The 22,506-nt window shown below is 48.5% G+C and overlaps 1 protein-coding gene across 1 annotated transcript in view; it reads left to right on the forward strand.

The window, feature by feature from the left end:
- The first annotated feature begins 1,675 nt into the window (after positions 1-1,675).
- The window catches only part of LOC138267054 (pneumococcal serine-rich repeat protein-like), a 63,681-nt gene continuing 42,850 nt past the window's right edge, over positions 1,676-22,506 (forward strand). The window contains exon 1 of the mRNA XM_069215902.1: positions 1,676-1,854. Coding sequence (XP_069072003.1) covers positions 1,779-1,854 — 76 coding nt within the window. The 5' untranslated portion in view covers positions 1,676-1,778. The remainder of the gene's footprint in view (positions 1,855-22,506) is intronic.

Genomic DNA, 22,506 nt, shown 5'->3' on the forward strand with positions numbered 1-22,506 from the left:
GAATACTCGACACTACGTAACTCCACTCTACTCTGCACCACTCCACACCTCTGCACTCGACTCTGCGCCACTCGACTCTGCAGCACTCTACACCACTGCACTCTGCACCACTACACTCTATGCCACTGCAATCAATGCCACTGCACTTTACACCACTCCACTCTAGGCCACACCAATCTACTCTGCACATCTCCACTCCACACCACTGTACTCTGTATTGCTCTGCAACACTGCACTCTGTGCCACTACACTCTATGGCAATACACTCTACGCCAATGCACTTTACTCGACTCTGTGCCCCTGCACTCTATGCCAATCCACTGTACACCACTCTAATCTACTTTGCGCCGCTGCACTCTGTAAAACTTTACCCTACGCCATTATACTCTATGCCACACTACACAACTGCACTCTACCCTGTACCACCACTCCACTCTACTCTATGCCACTGCACTCTATGCCACTCTACTCCACTGTGTGCCACTCCACGCCACTGCACTCTATGCCAGTCCACTCTTAACTGCTGCACTCTACGCCAAAGCACTATGCACAGCTTCACTCTATGCCACTGCCCTGTACTTTGCATCACTGTACTCTACGCTGCTGCTCTCTACTCCATGCTACTCCACTCTACACCATTGCAGTTTAACATTCTACTCTTCATCACTGCATTCTCCGCCACTGAACTCTACGCCAATCTACTCTGCACTACTCCACTGCACTATATGCTACCTCACTCTAAGGCACTATTCTCTGCACCACTCTGTCAGTGCACTCTATGCCACTCGACTCTACACTGCACCACTGCACTCTACATCACTCAACTCTGCGCCACTGCCCTCCACGCCACTCTATTCTACTCTGGCCCACTGCACTGAATGCCACTCTACTCTGTGCTACTCCATTTTGTGCGACTCCACTCTGCACCACTGCACTCTACCATGCACCACTCTACTCTAAGCAACTGCTTTCTACGATGCTGCACTGTACGCTGCTGAAGTCAATGCCACTGCACTCTACGCCACTGTAGTCTGTAGCAGTCTACGCCAGTGCGTTCTACAACAATCCTCTCTACTATGTCACTCCAGTGTATAGCACTCTGTGTGACTTCTCACTATGCCACTCCAATACACGACACTCACCGCCACTCCACAACACTCTCACTCTACTCTTTGCCATTCTACTCCACTCTCCTCTATGCCACTAGCTTTTAGCCATGCTGAGCAGCAGTCACGCTGGTGAACATGTCTAAAACACACTGGCAAGGCCAGTAGCTCTTGCATAGGCGAGATCTATCGACTTTGCCAATGCTTGTTTATGCACTTCTTAGAATATACTCTCTGTTGGTGTCTGCAGGTGGCAATAGCTGTGCAGTTTCCAGGTTTGGGAGGGTCGGACAACAGCTGCACACACCCACGTGAGCCCACTCTATGGGTGAAGTGAATTCCTCTTGTGCAAATCACACCTGCATTCTTTCAAGCGGTCCATTCAAACACCATTTGGCTGGGAGCTATGCCTTCAATTACTCACTCACGCCCTTGGCACCACCTCCTTCAGGCAGTGGCCTCCTCACCTCATTGAGGGGAGGGCAGGGTGTGTCCGTCTTTGCACCGATCTACCGAGGTGCCTGGCTGACGCAGGAGGCTTCACTTTTCATCCTCACTTTAAAGCTCGTCTGCAGAGGCTGCGCCTCTCAGAGGAGCGCGCGGAGTCCAGGCCTGAGGTGCGGCAGGGAAGAGGCGCTACACGCAGGAAGCGCTACAGGCGAAGAGGCCAACATGGACTGGCCAATCCACCTCACGCGCAAACCGGCCTGGATAATACTGCTGATGCTGACGGTGTGCGGGTGCACAGGTAGGATTATCTGGCGCCCCACTCACCAGGGCGTGACATCAAAGCGTGACCCCTCATTCGACTTACTTCTTGGAGACTGATATATTGTGACCAGGCAGATATACGCTCTAGTGAACTCGCATTCTATTATTTTTGGGGCCCATCTCCCCAAAATATGAAGGCAACGGTGAAGTGAAATGATGGGGGTGCAAGCAAAAATATTTTGCACCCGTGAACTTGAGGGTTTCTGTTTTTTGTTGTCGCTTCGATTTTTTTTGTTTGGTTTTGTAGTGCAAAGTTGATTGGCTGTTGGTTAATTTTTTGCCCTCTTTTCTGATTTTTAATTTGCTTATATTTTATATACATCTGTGTCCCGAGACCTTGTTCTAGATGGACTGGTCCGTAGCTCGCGACCTTTGGGTTACTGTATTGCCCTGAGGTGGCTGACACCGCTCCCCCCACACGCAAACACGATGCTGTCCTCCCTTCATACGAATTATGAAATCAGAATGTTGCCTCGCGCTACTTCGGACTATTCCCGGATGACGGGGGAGTTCACGAGCCAAGTTTAGATAAGATTTGTAAGTTTATACTAGCGTCTCAAGCCTGGCTACCGCCCGCCCCGGCGACCCCTTCCGACTGCACCCCTCTCTAATGTGTATTCCACCAGTCAAAGCAAGAATCATAAATCCCTGCAACCCTTGAAACGATTTTCATCTACAGATACCTTAGTTCGCTCACTTTACCCGGTGTTTCTAGGCGCTCTAGATGTTGTCAGATAAGGGCAATTACGAATATGGAGAAAAACGGATGTGCACAGGACCACGAGTGTGGTGAACTTGGGGAGCTTGGGTTAGACGTGTTGTAATGTGCTGAAGCGTGGCTTTCACTGGCGCAGCAGGCGCAGTGGCACCAGGGCCCAGAAACCTGAGAAACCCACTGAACCCTGATTATTGCTGTATTTTATAATAAACACAGCAGCGGGGGGTGCATGTTTTTCCTCGCGCTATTGTCCTTGGCGCGATAGCTATGCTATTACAAGGGCCACATTTACAATCTCTTGATTCTAAAACATAGATGATACTTCTAGGCGCTCATTGCTGTGTCAAGTGGTGCCTCGGTAGCCACCTCTAACTGTGTATCTAAGATGTAAGCACAATCTATACCGACTCAGACATAACTGCCTACCACTGGTATCTCTCGTGAACCTGAGTGGATGCTTAAATGAACACACTGCATGGCCATCTGTACGGCAGAACCACCCATCTCTAGGCGCTACCATCAAGGGACACGTTCCAGCGGCAGTTCTGTACCTCGCAGATTTTTATCCTCTGAGAAGGATGAGTCTGGATAGTGTTATCACAGTTACGTATAGCGCCTTGAAGCTGCGCTTGTGCCATCGGGTGCCATGCTACCGAAAAGAGTTCCGCTCCTGTGTTTTACGGTGGCTCCCAAAAGTCTCTTGGGATTTTACGAACAGCACAGCAACTCCTTGTTTCATGTCTGAACGGGAGGATGGCCCGGCCAGAGAAGGCTAGCAGAAACTCGCCCGTGGCTAGCGTCTCCTCAGCAGCACGGCATAAACAGGGAGGGTCGGGTTGCGCAAAATCTCCCGGCTGTCTTGGTGCTTGAAAAAGATTCGGCATAGCCCTGAACTTCGACAGATCCTCGCTAAGGGTTATAAATATTTACTTTTAAAATATGTGGCACTTCGTGGCAGGAATCGATGGAAGTGACTTGCGGCAATGCCTTTTGGGGGCCTTCTGTGGCAACAACTCGTGGCAGCAATTCACAGCAGTGAAGCAAACAGTGGGAGTATTCTTTGACGGGTATTTTGACATTAACACGGGATGCTGATCTGTGGGAACAATCTGTGGCCGTAACCAGAGGCCGTGTCAGTTACCTGTGGCAGTGATATGTGGATGTACTCCGTGGCAGCTCTGTGTGGCACGACTATGTGGCGTGGTTCCTTGATACTTATTTGTGGCAGATATCTGCGCCAGCCACCTGTTTCAGTAACATGCGCCTGAAATTTGTGTAAGCTAAGTGTAAAAGTAATCTGTTTCAGTAACCAGTAATCCATGGAAGGAATCTCTGCCAGGAATCCCTGTTATTATAGGAATCTCTGACTCCACTGTGTGGTAGGAATCAACAATATGCATTCCAGAATGCTGCTTTGTTTGATGACGTCAGTTGGGGTTATAAAACCTATGGTTACGTCTTCCACTGGGTGGACCCTTGAGGGAACTTGTTCCTTGACTTTGGTAACCTATAAAATGGAGCCGGGAGGGGTCGGCGGCGTGGTTGGGTCATGGCAGCCCTTCCAGCTCTGAAAGAGCCCGCTAGCCTGATGCCCGCCTGGAAGATGCCAGGGAGGCCTACTAGCCAGTCTGCCCCAAGTGCAGCCACCCCATGGGGTGTACACTAATCTCGCTATTATTTTTAATTCCTTTCATACAATAATATTCTTTATATATAGTGCTTCGTTTCACCGTTGCTGCTTCACAGCACTGCGAAATGCGGATTTCACTATTACCCAAACACGAGGTTGACCGGTTAAGCGGTGCAAACTATAAACAGTACGGTATCTATGCACCTGGACAGGAGGTGTTATGATCACCACACACAATCCCACCGATTTATTGACGTAGGAAAGATGAACGTCTGAGTCAGTGGCTGTGGTTTGATTCTGAGGCCCGAGTTACACCCTCAGACCTCTGAGGCAGTCAGCAAACCCACTCTGCTGGTTCCCCGTGCGTGGGCCCTGTGTCGTGACAAGTTCGCTTGCGCACAGTAGGAGGTGGGACCCGTGTTTTCTCCTAGTGACAGCTGGAACAAACAAGGAGACACTCCCAAGATGAGATGTAACAGAAAAAGGGACGGTATTTATAGTCACTCCCTTCCACGAGATCAGACGGAGCGTCAGTCAAAATGGCGGGGTTTCTCGTCTCTTTAAGTCACAGTCTCACTGAACCCACCCAAACAGTCAGTCAGTGTTGCAGCCCCGGGGAGAGTTAAGGAAAGTGGCGGCTTTACCACATCAAATGAATTGCAGTTAAATCTGCATAATCTTGCATCATTTTTTGTAATTGTGCATTACTCTTGTTAGCTGAAATCCCAACCATTAATGGAGCCCCAGGGCGAACCGTTTAGCGCGGGAGAGTGGCCACACCGGCGATGGGCAGAATGCAAGGCGCTTCTTCATGGCACTAGTGATTTTTTAGCTTTGTGGCACGAAATGCACTGTGAGGCCACCCTTTGGGCTAAAACATAGCTCCAAATGCTAGTTTCATATCGTGCTTAATTTCACATAATGTTTTAAATTTTTTGCATATTAGCACAAAAGCAAATTACACAAACTTTGCAGATTCTTGAAAGTGTCAACGACAAAGCAAGGGCTTAGGGTGTACATACACTGGGTAGGTTGTGAAGTGTGATTAATTTAAGGCTGCACATCTTGGCAGGGGGTGACGTGCTAATTACAATACATCATCCACTTATCCACAGAGCCCTAGAGCGACCAGGTTCCCTATTATAGCTGTCGACACCGTGACAACACAACTGTTCTTAGAGCTCTACACAAATGCAAGCCAAACCCTATTGGCTTTTCCAATGCTTTGACTCTGACTAATTCAGACTAAAAAGTGGAAGCAAATTCGAAAAAAAATCTTTCTGTATAATACATCACCTAGTGGCGGTCGCCAGCAGGTAGTTATAGGTAGGACCATGTTTCAATAGAAACTGTGACTTGCCTATATCTTTGGCACCATTTGATGAATCCTCACCAAATTTTCTCAAAAAAGTGCGCTGGTGATTCTTGTTGCGTTTGGAAAGTTTCAGCGTGATCCTTCAAGCGGGACACGAGAAAAAGTGGGGGTCAAAAAAGTTGTGTTTCCCACGTGAATTCCCATAGGACCTTTGAAAAAGGCTACAACCCCAACCACTGGATGGAATTACACCAATTTTAGCAGAAAGCTAGCTTTCGGTACGGAGATTGTGCTTTCGCTTATTTGGTGTAAATTCATTCAGTAGTTTTTGAGATATCAAAGGGAAAACATCTGTATATCTGAGGTCGCGACGACTTGGCGAAGATTAAGAACACATGCATGGCAAATGCACAGCTTTGATTGGCTGCCAACACTTCAAACCAGGAAGTGTTTGCAGCCATCTTGGGACCCGGCTTGAGCGGGGTCCCACAAAAAAGTGTAAAAAAAAAAAAGACAAGGGGCCAGGGTAGAGTCACCTTGACCCCGTAGCTCTGGTGCTGAGGTTCCATGGGGACCCTGCAGAGCAAGAAATAATTTTTTTTAAACAATTTTACTGCAAATTTGCGACATTGTTGTGAATCCATGAGAAAAAAAAAACAAGTGCATGCTCCCGCGCTTGTTTTTTAATAATCACTCGGGGCATTGCTTTTTTGAAAATAGGGCTACTGGACCCCCTCAGCACCAGGGACCACCACCTCCCTGGGGCTATTGTTAAAAGTAATGCGGGGGCCTCGCAGCCCCAGGGACCACCACCTCCCCATGGCTGTAGTGTAATTCTATGCCGGTGGCTACGTGCCCCCCCACAGCCCCGTGGATCACCACCTCCTTGAGACATAACAGAAATATGGTGTGGGGGGCTGCTTTTTTGATGTGGGGGAGGCCCGACAGCCTTCCCCACAGTCCCAGGGGCCGCCACCTCCCCAGGCCAAACTGTAAAAAAACATAGAAAGGGGATCCGTTTCGGATCCACTACAGCCCCGGGGACCACTACTTCCCCTTGGCTATTCTATCTTGGAGGGAGGCTGTGCGGCCCCCACTTGAGAAGCCACACTCCAGGGCTGGCTCCTGCTATGTCCCAGGGTGTCCACCCCTGAGAAATAGCTGTTTGCTGTGGCATGGTGGCAGCTTTGACAGCTGCCACCAAGTCACAGCAAACACTCTGCTCTGATGAAGAGAGAGCTGTCAAACACTCCCCGTCATTGGAGCAGAGCTTTCCTCTGTCTGCCTGCCTGCAGAGATGCAAGTGCATTTCTGGGTTTTTCTAAAATTCTATTTCCTAAATATAATGTCCCTGTAACCTTTGTTTTTTCAGTGGACATATATCGCAATACCCATAAATTACGAAATCGCACTCCAGGGAATCATTCCCTGGAGTGCGATTTCGTAATTTATGGGTATTGCAATTAGAGACAGAGCATGGTCGGGCTCTGGAAATCGACACCGGTGTAAAGCGTGATGAAAGTGAAAAAATAAATAAAATATATATATATATATATTTAGAGAGAGAGAGAGAGACAATAATGTATATTGTATTATGAAATTTGTAGCTAAAAGGGCCTGGTTGACAAATAGTCATTCGTAAAACATGGGGCACATTCATATTGTTGTAATTTAATAGTTAATTTGAATAGCTTGACTGGTGTGTTCTTGAGTGTTGGCTCAACTTTTATATTTCAAGTGTGTTCAATATTATTTCTTTAAATAGCAAGAAGGTCAGTGGGAGAAAATGTGGAAATTGCTGAAAGACGTGTGCTGTGTTACATTATGTTCTGCTACAGCCCTCATTTTTTACACAGGGGTGCTGTCTTCGTGCAAGATGGTTCTCAAGGGGTACCCTGTTGTTATGGTGTTTACAATTTCTCTTTGTTTTTTTCTGATTCTACCTTCAACATTTGATGAAACTGTGTGATTCTGGGTAGATCATTTTACGTCCGTTTGCCACAGTTTCCATATTTACCAAAACGGAGGGCTCTTAGACATGTCTTAATTACTTTATAAGTTTTTAACATTTGGAGTGAGCGAAAGTAATCCTAACTTGGAAGAACCTCAAGTCAGAGACACAGCTCTCTGTGTATGTACAATAAACATAGGAACGAGCCACAGGGTGGGGCAGGTGAGGTTTCTAAGTATCTGCACATCACTGGTCAGGTATGTGGGCTTGTAATCTACAAACACTGCTAGGTAGAAGAAGAGGGTCTTGCCTCCATTGTTTGACAAGTAATGTGTCTTGGTGACCAAAGACGCAGCCTGGCAGAGATTGTGGGCTCTGTGCCATGCTGTTTCACTAACCGAGTAACCAGGTGTATAGGCAGGAGCTGACATGGGACACTGGAGTATGTATTAAATGGACATTATGTGCCTGATTACGAGTTTCCCGACTGCCAGACCTTTGGTGAGGAGACCGTAGTCGAGGTGGCTGTCTCTCCACCAGCCCTATTACGACTTTACCACTGGGCTGACGGGTGGGAACCAAGGTTCCTGCCCGTCAGCCCAGTGGGAAAGGTGTGGCAGCATTTCCGCCGGCTCATGAAACCGCACACAGGGGTCACCAGCACCCTCGAAATGCACACTGTCTGCAGGGCAGACATTGATCATTCCGAGGGTGCTGGACTGAGGGGCCCCTGCACTGCACATGCCATCAGCATTGCTGGGGTCCTGTCCTTCTGCACTTGCTTTCCACCAGCCTTTTCATGGCGGTTGAACCTCCATGAAAATGCTGGTGGAGAATAAGGTTGTAATCAGCCGGGTGGCACTGACTTCAGTGCCGCGCTGGCTGATTACAACCTGCACTGCCGTCATCCCATCGGGATCGGAGATCCTGGCGCGGACGGTAGGTTGGCGTGTCTGCCCACCAACCTCGTAATGTAGCAGTTGAATCGCCACAACCCCAGCGGTCCAACCGTCACCGCAAGTCTGGCGGTCTGTTGACCACCAGACTCGTAATAAGGCCCTTTGTCCCTCAACGACCAAATCCGACAGGTCAGCGTTGGTCAATGTGACAAAGTTCCCCTGATGTCAGTTTGTATTACAAGATGCCTGGGAGGCTACTGGGTAGAACTGTTTTTAAGTGGCATTTTCTTCTTGTAGGGTGGACATTTTGACACTTGAGCTGTTACTTTATATTGAAATTGGAATGGGAGTGGATGGAGATCCTACAAAGAGCTCTTAGATGAGCCCATAAAACTTGTTTTTTATGGGTGCATCCTAGAACATTTTAAAGAGACTTCTGTACCTCTAATCCCATTTCCATTTCAATATACAGTAACAGTCCTAGAAAGTATCCCCTCTAAAAAGGAAATGTGGATAATAAAGATTCTACCCCATAAACTTCCCGGGTCCCATGTGACACAGCATGACATCGCAGTATGTATGTACGATGCTCAAGGCATGGCTTGTTCTCCATGTACATTGACACTAGAAATATGCAGACATGGAGGACCAATTATAAAGCACAGTTGGGCAACTTATGTTGCAAACAAATGGTAAATTTGTTCTAACATTGACATAACTAGACAAGAAATACAAACTTCAAGGCGTATTAACTAATTAATGGCCAATTAAATGCCACAGTCTGTGGTACTATTTATCTAGATTTCTCTTGGCACTTTACCACATATACATACACAAGAGATGGCCTTGATGTGGTAAATGCATATATTACTTATGAGTAATGCGCACACATTTAGCAGATCCTACCAGAAGTGTTACACATAAAAAATAATAATTTACTCCTGTTTGAAAGCCCAGAATGCCTTTGACTCCCCCCAAACCCCTCCTGCTTCTATGATCTCCCTAACCCCTTTCCACAGACTCTTCCCTCCTCATCTCACCTTTACTCATCCCAAGCCTCATCCTATTACTATAAACTCCAAATTAACACTTCTGGAATCTTCCCTCCTCTATGCCTCCATTGCTCTAGTCAATCCAACTAACAAACTCACATATCCTCTGCTCAAATTAACTCATAATAATACTAATACTGTACTCATATTTCCCTATACTAATCCACCACCAATTCCTCTTGGGTTCCGGAGTAGGGTGCTACTCGCCGAAATCACTTTGACGCCTCGTCAGGGGTAGAAAGCGCTATATAAATACACTTAAAATTAACATTTCTACCTAACATAGTAATATGTGGGCAAAATGTGTCCAATGGCTTACTCAATAGAAGGCAAGCCTACATGCTCCCATATCTTGTATTGTGTATGTGGGTGTGTATATGTTTTTTCTATACTATATGTATATGTGTATATGGTATTTCCATAGTATATGTATATGTGTGTATATGGTATTTCTATAGAACAAACTAGCCAGAAGACAGTGGAACGCTGTGCCTGGTCACTGATCACTGATCATGTACTCTGAAACTAAAATAGAATCTCATTTACATCCAAGTTCTACAGTAAAATCTTTAAGTTTAGGGTTTCCCATGCCTTCACACTACAAGGCTTCTAGAAACACATCTTCCCATCAGGAAACAGCACTGAAAAACTGTATTATTTTAGCCTTACAGGCCGCAGACAACGGCTATAACAGTTGTTAAAGGTCCTGAGCCTGAGTTATAGGCCTGGGCTGCAGCTGAGGGTGTCTGATGAGGGAGAGGGGATTTAATAACAGGTATAGCCCGAGGCAGAAGGGCTACAGAATTGTTAGAACATTCCACCCACTGAGGATAAAATCTTCTAAATAAAAATGGAGAAACAGAAAGGCAAACGTTGGAATGTTGGTGCAGAAGGCCTGTACCAGCCATTATGAGCCCTGCACCACTTAATTGTCTTTAACTGAGCTCTCAAATTACCAATACTCTAATATGTGTATCTCCGAGTTAGCTGCATTTAAGGATTCTATACATCAGGCTGTAAAAACACTGGGGCCCTCATTAGGAGCTTCGGGGGTGGAAAAGTCCACCTGCCAAAATCCCGCAGGTCAGGAGACCGCCAGTGCCGTCTCTTCCCGCTGGCCCAATTATGAGTTTCCCGCTGGGCCAGCTGGAGGAATCACAGTTTCCGCCCTCTGGCCCATCGGGAAACGCACAACAACATTGACTCCAGCTCGTTATACTGCCAGCGGCAATGCTGTTATGCATTGGTGCAGACAGTGATTTGCGCAACGGGGCCCCCGTAGGGCCCTCAGCACCCCATCTCTGCCAGAATTTACATGACGGTGAACCTGACATGTAAACGCCGGCGGAGAGAGGGGTCGTAAACCCCAGGACAGCGTTGCTTTCAGTGCTGCGCTGGCGGATTGGGACCGCTGGCCCTGCCATGGTCATAATGTTGCGGTCAGACTGCCGCTTCGGCAGCGGTCCGACCGTGACCCTGGCGATCTGGTGATCGCCCAGGTCAGAATGAGGCCCTGGGTGCTGTCTCAATTACCACTGCACTGAGAACAGTTACAGGATGTAAACATGAATTTGTTAAACAAACCATTTTGGTAAAAAAAAAAGAAAGAATCCTATTTATCTTCAGCTGTTGATTTACTTTTAAGTATACAAATTGTTTGTCCCTGGAAGCAGACAACAGTGGTTTCCACAGCTCATCAATTTGGAATATTAACACTATGTGGGTAACAGTGTCACATTTTTAAATACTTCTATTACCCAAAAATTGAATGATCACCAGATAGCTCTTTCTACAGACAAATTAACTCAAGAAAAATTAGATTTTCATTTTTATGCATATGTCTAAGTATATTTAGATAAGGAAATAGTTTTTCTGTCTGTATTTCTCTGTAGACGCCAGTAAAAACAAAAAATAGACTCTTGTAGCCACAGATCTATTGTATAAAAAAGCTGTGTAAGTGGCAACCGCCGCCCGCCAAGCGGGAACCGCCAGAAGACCGTACCGCGGTCAAAAGACCGCGGCGGTCATTCTGGGTTTCCCACTGGGCTGGCGGGCGACCGCCGAAAGTCCGCCCGCCAGCCCAGCGGGAAACACCCTTCCCACGAGGACGCCGGCTCAGAATGGAGCCGGCGGAGTGGGAAGGTGCGACGGGTGCAGTTGCACCCGTCGCGAATTTCAGTGTCTGCAAAGCAGACACTGAAATTCTTCGTGGGGCCCTCTTACGGGGGCCCCTGCAGTGCCCATGCCATTGGCATGGGCACTGCAGGGGCCCCCAGGGGCCCCGCGGCACCCCCTACCGCAACAGGATGGCGGTAGGGGGTGTCAGAATCCCCATGGCTGGAGGATTCTCAAGGGCAGCGGGAAGTCGGCGGTACACCGCCGACTTTCCGTTTCAGGCCGCGGCTGAACCGCCGCGGTCAGAATGCCCAGCGGTGCACCGCCAGCCTGTTGGCGGTGCTACCGCCGACCTCCGCCATGGCGGTAATTACCGCCAGGGTCAGAATGACCCCCATAATCTTGCATCACTTAAACTGTGTCAGATAAATGTTAAAATGAACATGTGTTAGAAAGTGGGTTATTGGAAGTGGTAGGTATGCACCTACCACTGGCTATAACGCCACTGACACAATACAGGGTCAGTAAAGGTCTCAGTAAATTAGCCCCTTGATAAACCCTTGGTAGCTGTAACCAGGCAGGCCTAACTTACAAGACAAGAGTTTAAAGCATTCAAAAACACCAAAAAAGCGAATAGATGAGACACAACACACAATAAAAATCCCACACCAATTTATAAAAATAGGTTATATTTTTATGAGTAAATAGACATAAAAACGACAAAAATCCAATGTAGGGAACCAGAGATATGAATTTTTTTAAAATAAACACTTTCTAGTGTTTAGGAACACAAAGTGCCAAATCGGGATATCTGGTTGCAGTAGTCTGGGTCAAAGTCAAAGTCTGAGGCCAAACCTGAAGAAGCCCTGGTCGGATACACTAAGCAAGAGGCCTCGGTCAAAACTTTACCTTTACAGGTTGAAATTGTTTTGGAGCTTTTTTTTCCGAAGTGCCCTCCATGCTTTTCACCAGGCTGGATTCAGGGAGTATTCGCCTGCTTGATTTTCATGGAGCTCCTGTCAAATCCTGGAAGTCAGGTCTCCGGAGATTTTCAGTGGGAGGAACTTGAAATCCTGGCCGGATTCAGGGAGGGTTCACTTACTTGGCTTTCCAGGTTGAGTCGGTCACCTCCTGGAGCTGTTTCACAAAAGTTCTCCAGACTTCTCCAGACTTCAAGAGATGTTTCCTAAAGTCCTCCCTGCATGTTCAAGGGGTCCAAAACACAACTCCAAGGGTCTGGAATCTCCTGGGTGGTCCATGGAAGGGTGGGACCACAATTCCCTCAGTGCACTTGGCCAAATCCTTAAAAGACCACTGGATGCACTCCAGGCTGGGAACTTTTGCTGGAGATGATGGAGGTGAAGCTCAGTTAACCTGTAGCTGCAGGGAGTCCACTCCTTAGTCCTTCTTAAAGCAAGGCACAATCGCCAGGGCTGCAGTACCAGATTGTGCAGCAGGCACAGTTCACTCAGAAGCGCAGGCCAAGGGTGCAGATTCAGATTCCAGCAGGACAGTCCTTCTTTCTCACGTACCTTAAGCTAGCAGAACTGAGAGGCTATGCACCTCTCACATATTTATTCACAACTCCTGGGCATCAGGAAGGGAGGCACCCCTGACCAACAGAATGCGGGGTGACAGCTAGGGGCAGGACCACTTCCTCTAAAGTGTGGCATTTTCCTGACCCAAAAAAGCCCAATTTTTCCAAAATCATGATGGTTGAAGTTTCAGCAGAACAGTCAGAGCTAACTAAACCAACTCCCAGTGTTGCTAGTATATATAGCTCTCCTCCTCCTGACATCTGTAAATTCCTTCCTTAAGCCTGGTATCCGGCTGAGGGGCACAGGGTGTGGGGGTAGATTGTCTGGTATACCCTGTCTGTCCTTCTCTACTTATAGGCTTGATGGTTTATTGTCCACTCCCCCTGCTCTGGCATCCCTGTGCAGTTGCAGAGCTCCCTTCAGCAGATAGCCTCTCCCCTGGACAGCCACTTATCACCTAATCAAAGCAGCCTTGCTAATTCTGTTAGCACCCCCCAATCAGGGAGAGGGGCTCCAGAAGTCTGGATATTGGCTTTCAGAAAGGAAAGACTCAACTTCTTTTCTGTACAAGTTATGATAAATTCACCAATGGTAAATTGCTGGATTTATCAAAACAAATATTTTAAGTCCTGGAATGATATTTCAACGCTTTTCCTAACAATATTTACAATCACATACAATATTGCAATGTTAGCCTATGGAGCCCAGTATCTACAATGGGGGGAAATAAAATGAGCAGTTTTCCCTCATCAAGGTTTATAAAACATCTTTTATAAGGATCCTGCTTATTGTTAAATGACCCCCCCACCCCGGGACACCTAGGGGAGACCCTGGGGGTACCTAATATGTACAAAAAATGTAGATTATCACTTTTAAAGTGCCCATAGCACCAAAGTCGATTTGGGGCACCATTTCCATTTAAATGCAGTCTGCATAGTCAGGCTTCATTCATTTAAAAATGACAGAAAACCTTCAGCAGTGCCCACATGCAAAGGGCAGCAAATCTGCTGGGCCTCTACCTTCCATGCCCTATTATCTACTAGGGTCTTATAGGTAGTTGGCACCCTCTTGCCCTATTATATACTAGAGTCTTACAGGGGTTGTCATGCAAATGGTAAGGTTTTGACTTTCAAAGTCAGGCTGCAAGGCCGGCCTACCTTTAAAAGACAGAAAGCCAACAGCAGTGCACAATAGCAAGTGCAGAAATTCTGCCGGGTGTCTAATCTCCATGCCCTATTATATACTAGGGACTTATAGGCAGATTGTACCCAATTGCCCTATTAGCTACTAGGGACTTACAGGGTCTGTCAGGCAAATTGTAAGGGTACCCTAATACCTATCGTACTCTACTACATGTGTGTGTTTTAACATGGCACTGGCCTGGGCCTGGCTAGCAGGGCCCAGGGCACAGTCAGAGTCAGTTACCATCAGTACCCGTCAGCAAAAAAATTGGGGTGAACAGGGCAAAAGAATGACTTTGGAACAACATGTTAATGTATTTTGGTTGTTAACCACTGTCTGTATGTGCATGAATTTATTTTGTGCCCTTATTTTGGGTTCTTATGTGCTATTTGTATATTTATGTTTGCGTGTGTTTATGTCAACTGATCTGTGAGTATGAGATGACATGAGTTTTGGTATGATGTATATAAGCATAGGTTTTGGCTGTATATTGTATTTGCTTACGTGTGTGTGTGTGTGTGTGTGTGTGTGTGTCTTGGGTCTAAAAATGCATGCGTACAGATTTTATTTATGTGTCAAATTTACATAGCATTTTCCACCCCATGTAAGGTGCCAAAGTGATTGACTATGTGGGTAGCATGCTACACACCATAGGGTTTGTGGTTGGAAGCCTGTTATCTTTGTTTTGATCCTATGTGAGAAGTGTTTCCATGTCATGCCTTATGACCACTGTAGCACCGTTATCATATTAGGGGATGCAGCTTATGACTCCCGGCAGCAGGCAGCTTTGATCAAGCTCCGTAGGTCCCTTTAAGGTATTTCTTATGAACAAAGTGCACTAAGCTGGTTATTTCAGAGGGTTGTCCTCTTTCAGATTTTGGTTTATGTTTATACCCTGTTGGAGAGAAAGAGGGCCAAGAGACATGCTGGGATGGATTTCATTACAATTTACAAACATAGTATTTAGTCATGTAGGCTTGCAGTGCAGGACTGAATTAGAGTCCTCCGGTGCCAGCTGTATGTGGCAGACCTCTTCAGTTATTCCATGACTGTTCATTTGATGTTGGTGGTTTGTTGCTGTGGACTGCTTCAGCAGGGGTGACAGGCATGACCTGTACCAGTTCTGTCTAGTCTGAGTGCCAGAGGGTCAACGAGTATGAGGGAACCATTATGAAGCATGTTTCAACTACTAGTGACTGCACAACCGTAGAGTAAAACGGGATGAGCATTAGTGAGCACCTGGAAGGTCATGCATAAATGTACATTAGTTTATAATACTCAGGCTAGGCACAGGTCAGCCCCTCATACCTTACTGGAACATAGAAATGTTGTACCAGTCAGTCTGTTTCACATCTAGACTGTAGATTGCACTTGAAGACGCAATTACTGTTCTGGGTTGTTTCTTAGGGCAATTGATGGTGTAGCCATATTGGAAACCGCCATGTGCTCACCTCTCTTCTGAACTAAGCAGAGGTCTACAGAGCCTCCCCTCTGCAGGGGTCTACAGAACCTCCCCTCAGCAGGGCTCCAAAGAGCCTCCCCATAGCAGGCTTCGAAAGAGCCTCCCCTAAGCAGACTTCTACAGTCTACCATACGCAGGGGTCTACAGAACCCCCCCCCTTAGCAGGGGTCTACAGAGCCTCCCCTCAGCAGGGGTCTACAGAGCTTTACCTAAGCAGGGGTCTACAGAGCCTCACCTGAGCAGGGGTCTACAGAGCCTACCCTCAGCAGGGGTCTACAGAACCTCCCCTCAGCAGGGCTCTACAGAGCCTCCCCTAAGCAGGGGTCTACAGAGCCTCCCCTAAGCAGGCTTCTAAAGAGCCTCCCCTAAGCAGACTTCTACAGTCTTCCATATGCAGGAGTCTACAGAACCCCCCCCCCCCTTCAGCGGGGGTCTACAGAGCCTCCCCTCAGCAGGGGTCTACAGAGCTTTACCTAAGCAGGGGTCTACAGAGCCTCACCTGAGCAGGGGTCTACAGAGCCTCCCCACAGCAGGAGTCTACAGAGCCTCCCCTAGGCAGGCTTCTAAAGAGCCTCCCCTAAGCAGGGGTCTGCAGAGCCTCCCCATAGCAGGAGTCTACAGAGCCTCCCCTAAGCAGGCTTCTAAAGAGCCTCCCCTAAGCAGACTTCTACAGAGTTTTCAATAAGCAGGGGTCTACAGATCCTCCCTTAGCAGGGCTTTACGGGGCTTTCCATAAATAGGGTCCTACAGAGCCTACCATAAGCAGGGATCTACAGAGCCTCCCATAAGCAGGAGTTTACAGAGCCTTTGCTCCAGGGGTCTACAGAGTCTCCTCTCAGCTGGGGTCTACAGAGCCTCACCTAAGCAGACCTCTACAGAGTTTTCCACAAGGAGGGGTCTACAGAGCCTCCCCTAAGCAGGGGTCTACAGAGCCTCCCCTAAGCAGACTTCTACAGAGTCGTCCATAAGCAGGGGTCTACAGAGCCTCCCCTAAGCAGGGGTCTACAGAGCTTCCAATAAGCAGGGTTTTACAGGACTTTCCATAAACAGGGTCCTACAGAGCCTACCATAAGAAGGGGTCTACAGAGCCTTTCCTCAGCAGGGGTCTACAGAGCCTCCCCTTTGCAGGGGTCTACAGAGCCTCACCTAAGCAGACTTCTACAGAGTCGTCCATAAGCAGGGGTCTACATAGCATCCCCTAAGCAGGGGTCTACAGAGCTTCTTATAAGCAGAGTTTTACAGGGCTTTCCATAAACGGCGTCCTACAGCGCCTACCAAAAGCAGGAATCTACAGATTCTCCCATAAGCAGGGGTCTACAGACCCTTTCCTCAACAGGGGTCGAAAGAGCCTCCCCTCAGCAGGGGTCGAAAGAGCCTCCCCTCAGCAGGGGCCTACAGAGCCTCACATAAACAGGGGTCTTAAAGGCCTCTATAAGCAGATGTCTACGGATTCTTCCATAAGCAGGGGTCACAGAGTTTCTTATAAGCAGGTGCCCTAGAGTTCCACCTAAGCATTGTTGCTGCAGTGTCCCTTAAGCTTGGGCACTTTACGATTTCCCATAAGCAAGGTTCTATAGAGCCTCTCATAGCAGGGTTCTATAGTCTCTGTTAAGCAGGGTTCACAGAGCATAAGCAGGGACCATAGACTCAAGCACATGCATGGGTGCTGCAGTGTCCCTAAAGCATGGGTGCCCCAAAGTCTGCCATAAACAGAGTTCTACAGACCATCTCATAAGCAGGGTTCTATAGTCTCCCCCATGGCAGGGTCCTATAGCTTTCCATAAGAAGGGTCCTACAGAGCCTTCCATAAGCGGGCCACAGAATCAAGCACATGCATGGGTGCTGCAGTGTCCTAAAGCATGGGTGCCCCAGAGTCTACCATAAACAGAGTTCTGCAGAACCTCTCATAAGCAGGGTTCTATAGTCTCCCATGTCCACTTGTGCTGCAGCCCCCCATAAGCAGTGTTCTACAGAGCCTTCCATAACCGGGGGCCACAGAGTCGAGCACATGCATGGGTGCTGCAGTGTCCCTAAAGCATGGGTGCCCCAGAGTATGCCATAAACAGAGTTCTGAAGAACCTCTCATAAGCAGGGTTCTATAGTCTCCCATGCGCACTTGTGCTGCAGCCCCCCATAAGCAGGGTCTTACTGAGTCTTCCATAAGCGGGGCCACAGAGTCAAGCACATGCATGGGTGCTGCAGTGTCCCTAAAGTATGGGTGCCCCAGAGTCTGCCATAAGCAGAGTTCTGCAGAACCTCTCATAAGCAGGGTTCTATAGTCTCCCCCATGGCAGGGTCCTATAGCTTTCCATAAGAAGGGTCCTACAGAGCCTTCCATAAGCGGGGCCACAGAGTCAAGCACATGCATGGGTGCTGCAGTGTCCCTAAAGCATGGGTGCCCCAGAGTCTGCCATAAACAGAGTTCTGCAGAACCTCTCATAAGCAGGGTTCTATAGTCTCCCATGCGCACTTGTGCTGCAGCCCCCCATAAGCAGGGTTCTACAGAGCCTTCCATAACCGGGGGCCACAGAGTCGAGCACATGCATGGGTGCTGCAGTGTCCCTAAAGCATGGGTGCCCCAGAGTCTGCCATAAACAGAGTTCTGCAGAACCCCTCATAAGCAGGGTTCTATAGTCTCCCCCATGGCAGGGTCCTATAGCTTTCCATAAGAAGGGTCCTACAGAGCCTTCCATAAGCGGGGCACAGAGTCAAGCACATGCATGGGTGCTGCAGTGTCCCTAAAGCATGGGTGCCCCAGAGTCTGCCATAAGCAGAGTTCTGCAGAACCTCTCATAAGCAGGGTTCTATAGTCTCCCATGCGCACTTGTGCTGCAGCCCCCCATAAGCAGGGTCCTACAGAGCCTTCCATAAGCGGGGCCACAGAGTCAAGCACATGCATGGGTGCTGCAGTGTCCCTAAAGCATGGGTGCCCCAGAGTATGCCATAAACAGAGTTCTGAAGAACCCCTCATAAGCAGGGTTCTATAGTCTCCCCCGTGGCAGGGTCCTATATCTTTCCATAAGAAGGGTCCTACAGAGCCTTCTATAAGCAGTGTCCACGGAGTCAAGCACATGCATGGGTGCTGCAGTGTCCTAAAGCATGGGTGCCCCAGAGTCTGCCGTAAACAGAGTTCTGCAGAACCTCTCATAAGCAGGATTCTATAGTCTCCCATGTGCACGTGTGCTGCAGCCCCCCATAAGCAGGGTTCTACAGAGCCTTCCATAACCGGGGGCCACAGAGTCGAGCACATGCATGGGTGCTGCAGTGTCCCTAAAGCATGGGTGCCCCAGAGTATGCCATAAACAGAGTTCTGAAGAACCCCTCATAAGCAGGGTTCTATAGTCTCCCCCATGGCAGGGTCCGATAGCTTTCCATAAGAAGGGTCCTACAGAGCCTTCTATAAGCAGTGTCCACGGAGTCAAGCACATGCATGGGTGCTGCAGTGTCCTAAAGCATGGGTGCCCCAGAGTCTGCCGTAAACAGAGTTCTGCAGAACCTCTCATAAGCAGGGTTCTATAGTCTCCCATGTGCACTTGTGCTGCAGCCCCCCATAAGCAGGGTTCTACAGAGCCTTCCATAACCGGGGGCCACAGAGTCGAGCACATGCATGGGTGCTGCAGTGTCCCTAAAGCATGGGTGCCCCAGAGTATGCTATAAACAGAGTTCTGCAGAACCTCTCATAAGCAGGGTTCTATAGTCTCCCCCATGGCAGGGTCCTATAGATTTCCATAACCAGGGTCCTACAGAGCCTTCTATAAGCAGTGTCCACGGAGTCAAGCACATGCATGGGTGCTGCAATGTCCTAAAGCATTGGTGCTCCAGGGTCTACCATAAACAGAGTTCTGCAGAACCTCTCATAAGCAGGGTTCTATAGTCTCCCATGTGCACTTGTGCTGCAGCCCCCCATAAGCAGGGTTCTACAGAGCCTTCCATAACCGGGGGCTACAGAGTCGAGCACATGCATGGGTGCTGCAGTGTCCCTAAAGCATGGGTGCCCCAGAGTCTGCCATAAACAGAATTCTGCAGAACCCCTCATAAGCAGGGTTCTATAGTCTCCCCCATGGCAGGGTCCTATAGCTTTCCATAAGAAGGGTCCTACAGAGCCTTCCATAAGCGGGCACAGAGTCAAGCACATGCATGGGTGCTGCAGTGTCCCTAAAGCATGGGTGCCCCAGAGTCTGCCATAAGCAGAGTTCTGCAGAACCTCTCATAAGCAGGGTTCTATAGTCTCCCATGCGCACTTGTGCTGCAGCCCCCCATAAGCAGGGTCCTACAGAGCCTTCCATACGCGGGGCCACAGAGTCAAGCACATGCATGGGTGCTGCAGTGTCCCTAAAGCATGGGTGCCCCAGAGTATGCCATAAACAGAGTTCTGAAGAACCCCTTATAAGCAGGGTTCTATAGTCTCCCCCATGGCAGGGTCCTATAGCTTTCCATAAGAAGGGTCCTACAGAGCCTTCTATAAGCAGTGTCCACGGAGTCAAGCACATGCATGGGTGCTGCAGTGTCCTAAAGCATGGGTGCCCCAGAGTCTGCGTAAACAGAGTTCTGCAGAACCTCTCATAAGCAGGGTTCTATAGTCTCCCATGTGCACTTGTGCTGCAGCCCCCCATAAGCAGGGTTCTACAGAGCCTTCCATAACCGGGGGCCACAGAGTCGAGCACATGCATGGGTGCTGCAGTGTCCCTAAAGCATGGGTGCCCCAGAGTATGCCATAAACAGAGTTCTGCAGAACCTCTCATAAGCAGGGTTCTATAGTCTCCCCCATGGCAGGGTCCTATAGATTTCCATAACCAGGGTCCTACAGAGCCTTCTATAAGCAGTGTCCACGGAGTCAAGCACATGCATGGGTGCTGCAGTGTCCTAAAGCATGGGTGCTCCAGAGTCTACCATAAACAGAGTTCTGCAGAACCTCTCATAAGCAGGGTTCTATAGTCTCCCATGTGCACTTGTGCTGCAGCCCCCCATAAGCAGGGTTCTACAGAGCCTTCCATAACCGGGGGCCACAGAGTCAAGCACATGCATGGGTGCTGCAGTGTCCCTAAAGCATGGGTGCCCCAGAGTCTGCCATAAGCAGAGTTCTGCAGAACCTCTCATAAGCAGGGTTCTATAGTCTCCCATGCGCACTTGTGCTGCAGCCCCCCATAAGCAGGGTTCTACAGAGCCTTCCATAACCGGGGGCCACAGAGTCGAGCACATGCATGGGTGCTGCAGTGTCCCTAAAGCATGGGTGCTCCAGAGCCTTCCATAGGCAGAGTTCTGCAGGACCTCTCATAAGCAGGGTTCTATAGAGTCTATAGAATTTGTGGTAACTGTGTCTGAGCTCCTGGCAGTAGGAGCTCAGACACAGTTACCACAAATTATTGCATACACGATGAAACATTGCAAAAATACCTACGCAATGACTGTTACTAAACCGACTGCAATCTGCACGTACTGCACCGTGTCTGACCACAGATGGTGAATGGTCTTGGTAAGATTCCAGCAGTACGCCTTTGACATCACACAGACATCACAACGGCAATTCAACACTATCCAAGGCCAGTCTCAGCAGAGAGGCCACTGCTTGCATGGGCATGGAGTCCGACGTGTCTCCTGACGCGCCGGAAGTGGTTTGTGGTGCACAGGTTGGCAGTGTCGGTCCCCACGTGCATCTTCAGGAGCACCACGGCCCTCTATACACTCCCACGAGCCCTCCGAAGAGGCCTGGGGTCCATACACAGCAATACAAATCAGCTGGGTTAGGTTGGGAATAGCAGCCTTAGAGTTTGCTGGTTTCCAAAGAGGACTCAAAGAAAATCTGCTCATTCCCACTGCTTGGGTGAAGGCAAGCTAGCCTGGCTGAAGAGGGGTGATACCCCGAAACCGGTCCCAGGAGGCTTGTTTCTGGTCCAGGGAGGACCTGGCCTGGCAATTCGGGCTGGACTGTTCCCATGGGGAACAGGGTCAAGACTGATTTGCATATGGCTGAGTCCAAACTGGAATGGCATGGGCAGCAAAAAAAACTGATGGATTAAACCCAGATCTGTGACTGGGGGTGAATGTTTGATTTGTTCTACATTCCGTCCATCAACTGTTCTTATTGCAATCATCGGGTCACTGCTACAGGTGTAACTTGCTCTAATACTATAGTTGGGTGCTGAGGTGCACTCCAGACAACACACTCCAATTACACTCCAGGTGTACCTGAAATCCAACCAGACCGGTTTACTCCATAGCGAGCTAGCTAGTTGTCTACAATGTAAAAATCGATGCATTTACTATTACACCTTCAAACATAGCTTTGTTTCATGTTAGTATTAGTGGAAGCCTAGGAACTTAACACACAGGCCTCGGGACCACCCAGCATCTACTGTGTAATTACTGTCGCTGCCATCTTTCTCCTTAGTGCATTATGCTGTTCCAGCATCTTCGAAGGGGGTCATTTTACTACTCCAAAGCCTGTTATTCTTTTCTTTGAAATTTGCTTGCTATGGAGTGTTTTCCATAAAAAAGGCTGCACGGTCAAGTCTGTCCTTTTCCATCTGTGGCGCTATGTGATGGGGAACACCTTTAGCCAATCACAGCTTTGCCACTAATAGCAGTCTGCATGCTGGGAATTCAGAGATACTTCATTTCCTGTGTCAGGTTTGCATTTGCCACAAAGTGCATTCTGGGACTTGTAGTCTTAGTATAGTATAGTTCACTGGACGGTACTGATTTGCATAAGGCAGACCACCTCTGCCCAGAGTGAGCAAAAAGCAGTGGATTCGCCAGTGGTTTGGACT

Source organism: Pleurodeles waltl, chromosome 12 (genome assembly GCF_031143425.1).
Source record: "Pleurodeles waltl isolate 20211129_DDA chromosome 12, aPleWal1.hap1.20221129, whole genome shotgun sequence".
Classification (NCBI taxonomy): domain Eukaryota; kingdom Metazoa; phylum Chordata; class Amphibia; order Caudata; family Salamandridae; genus Pleurodeles; species Pleurodeles waltl.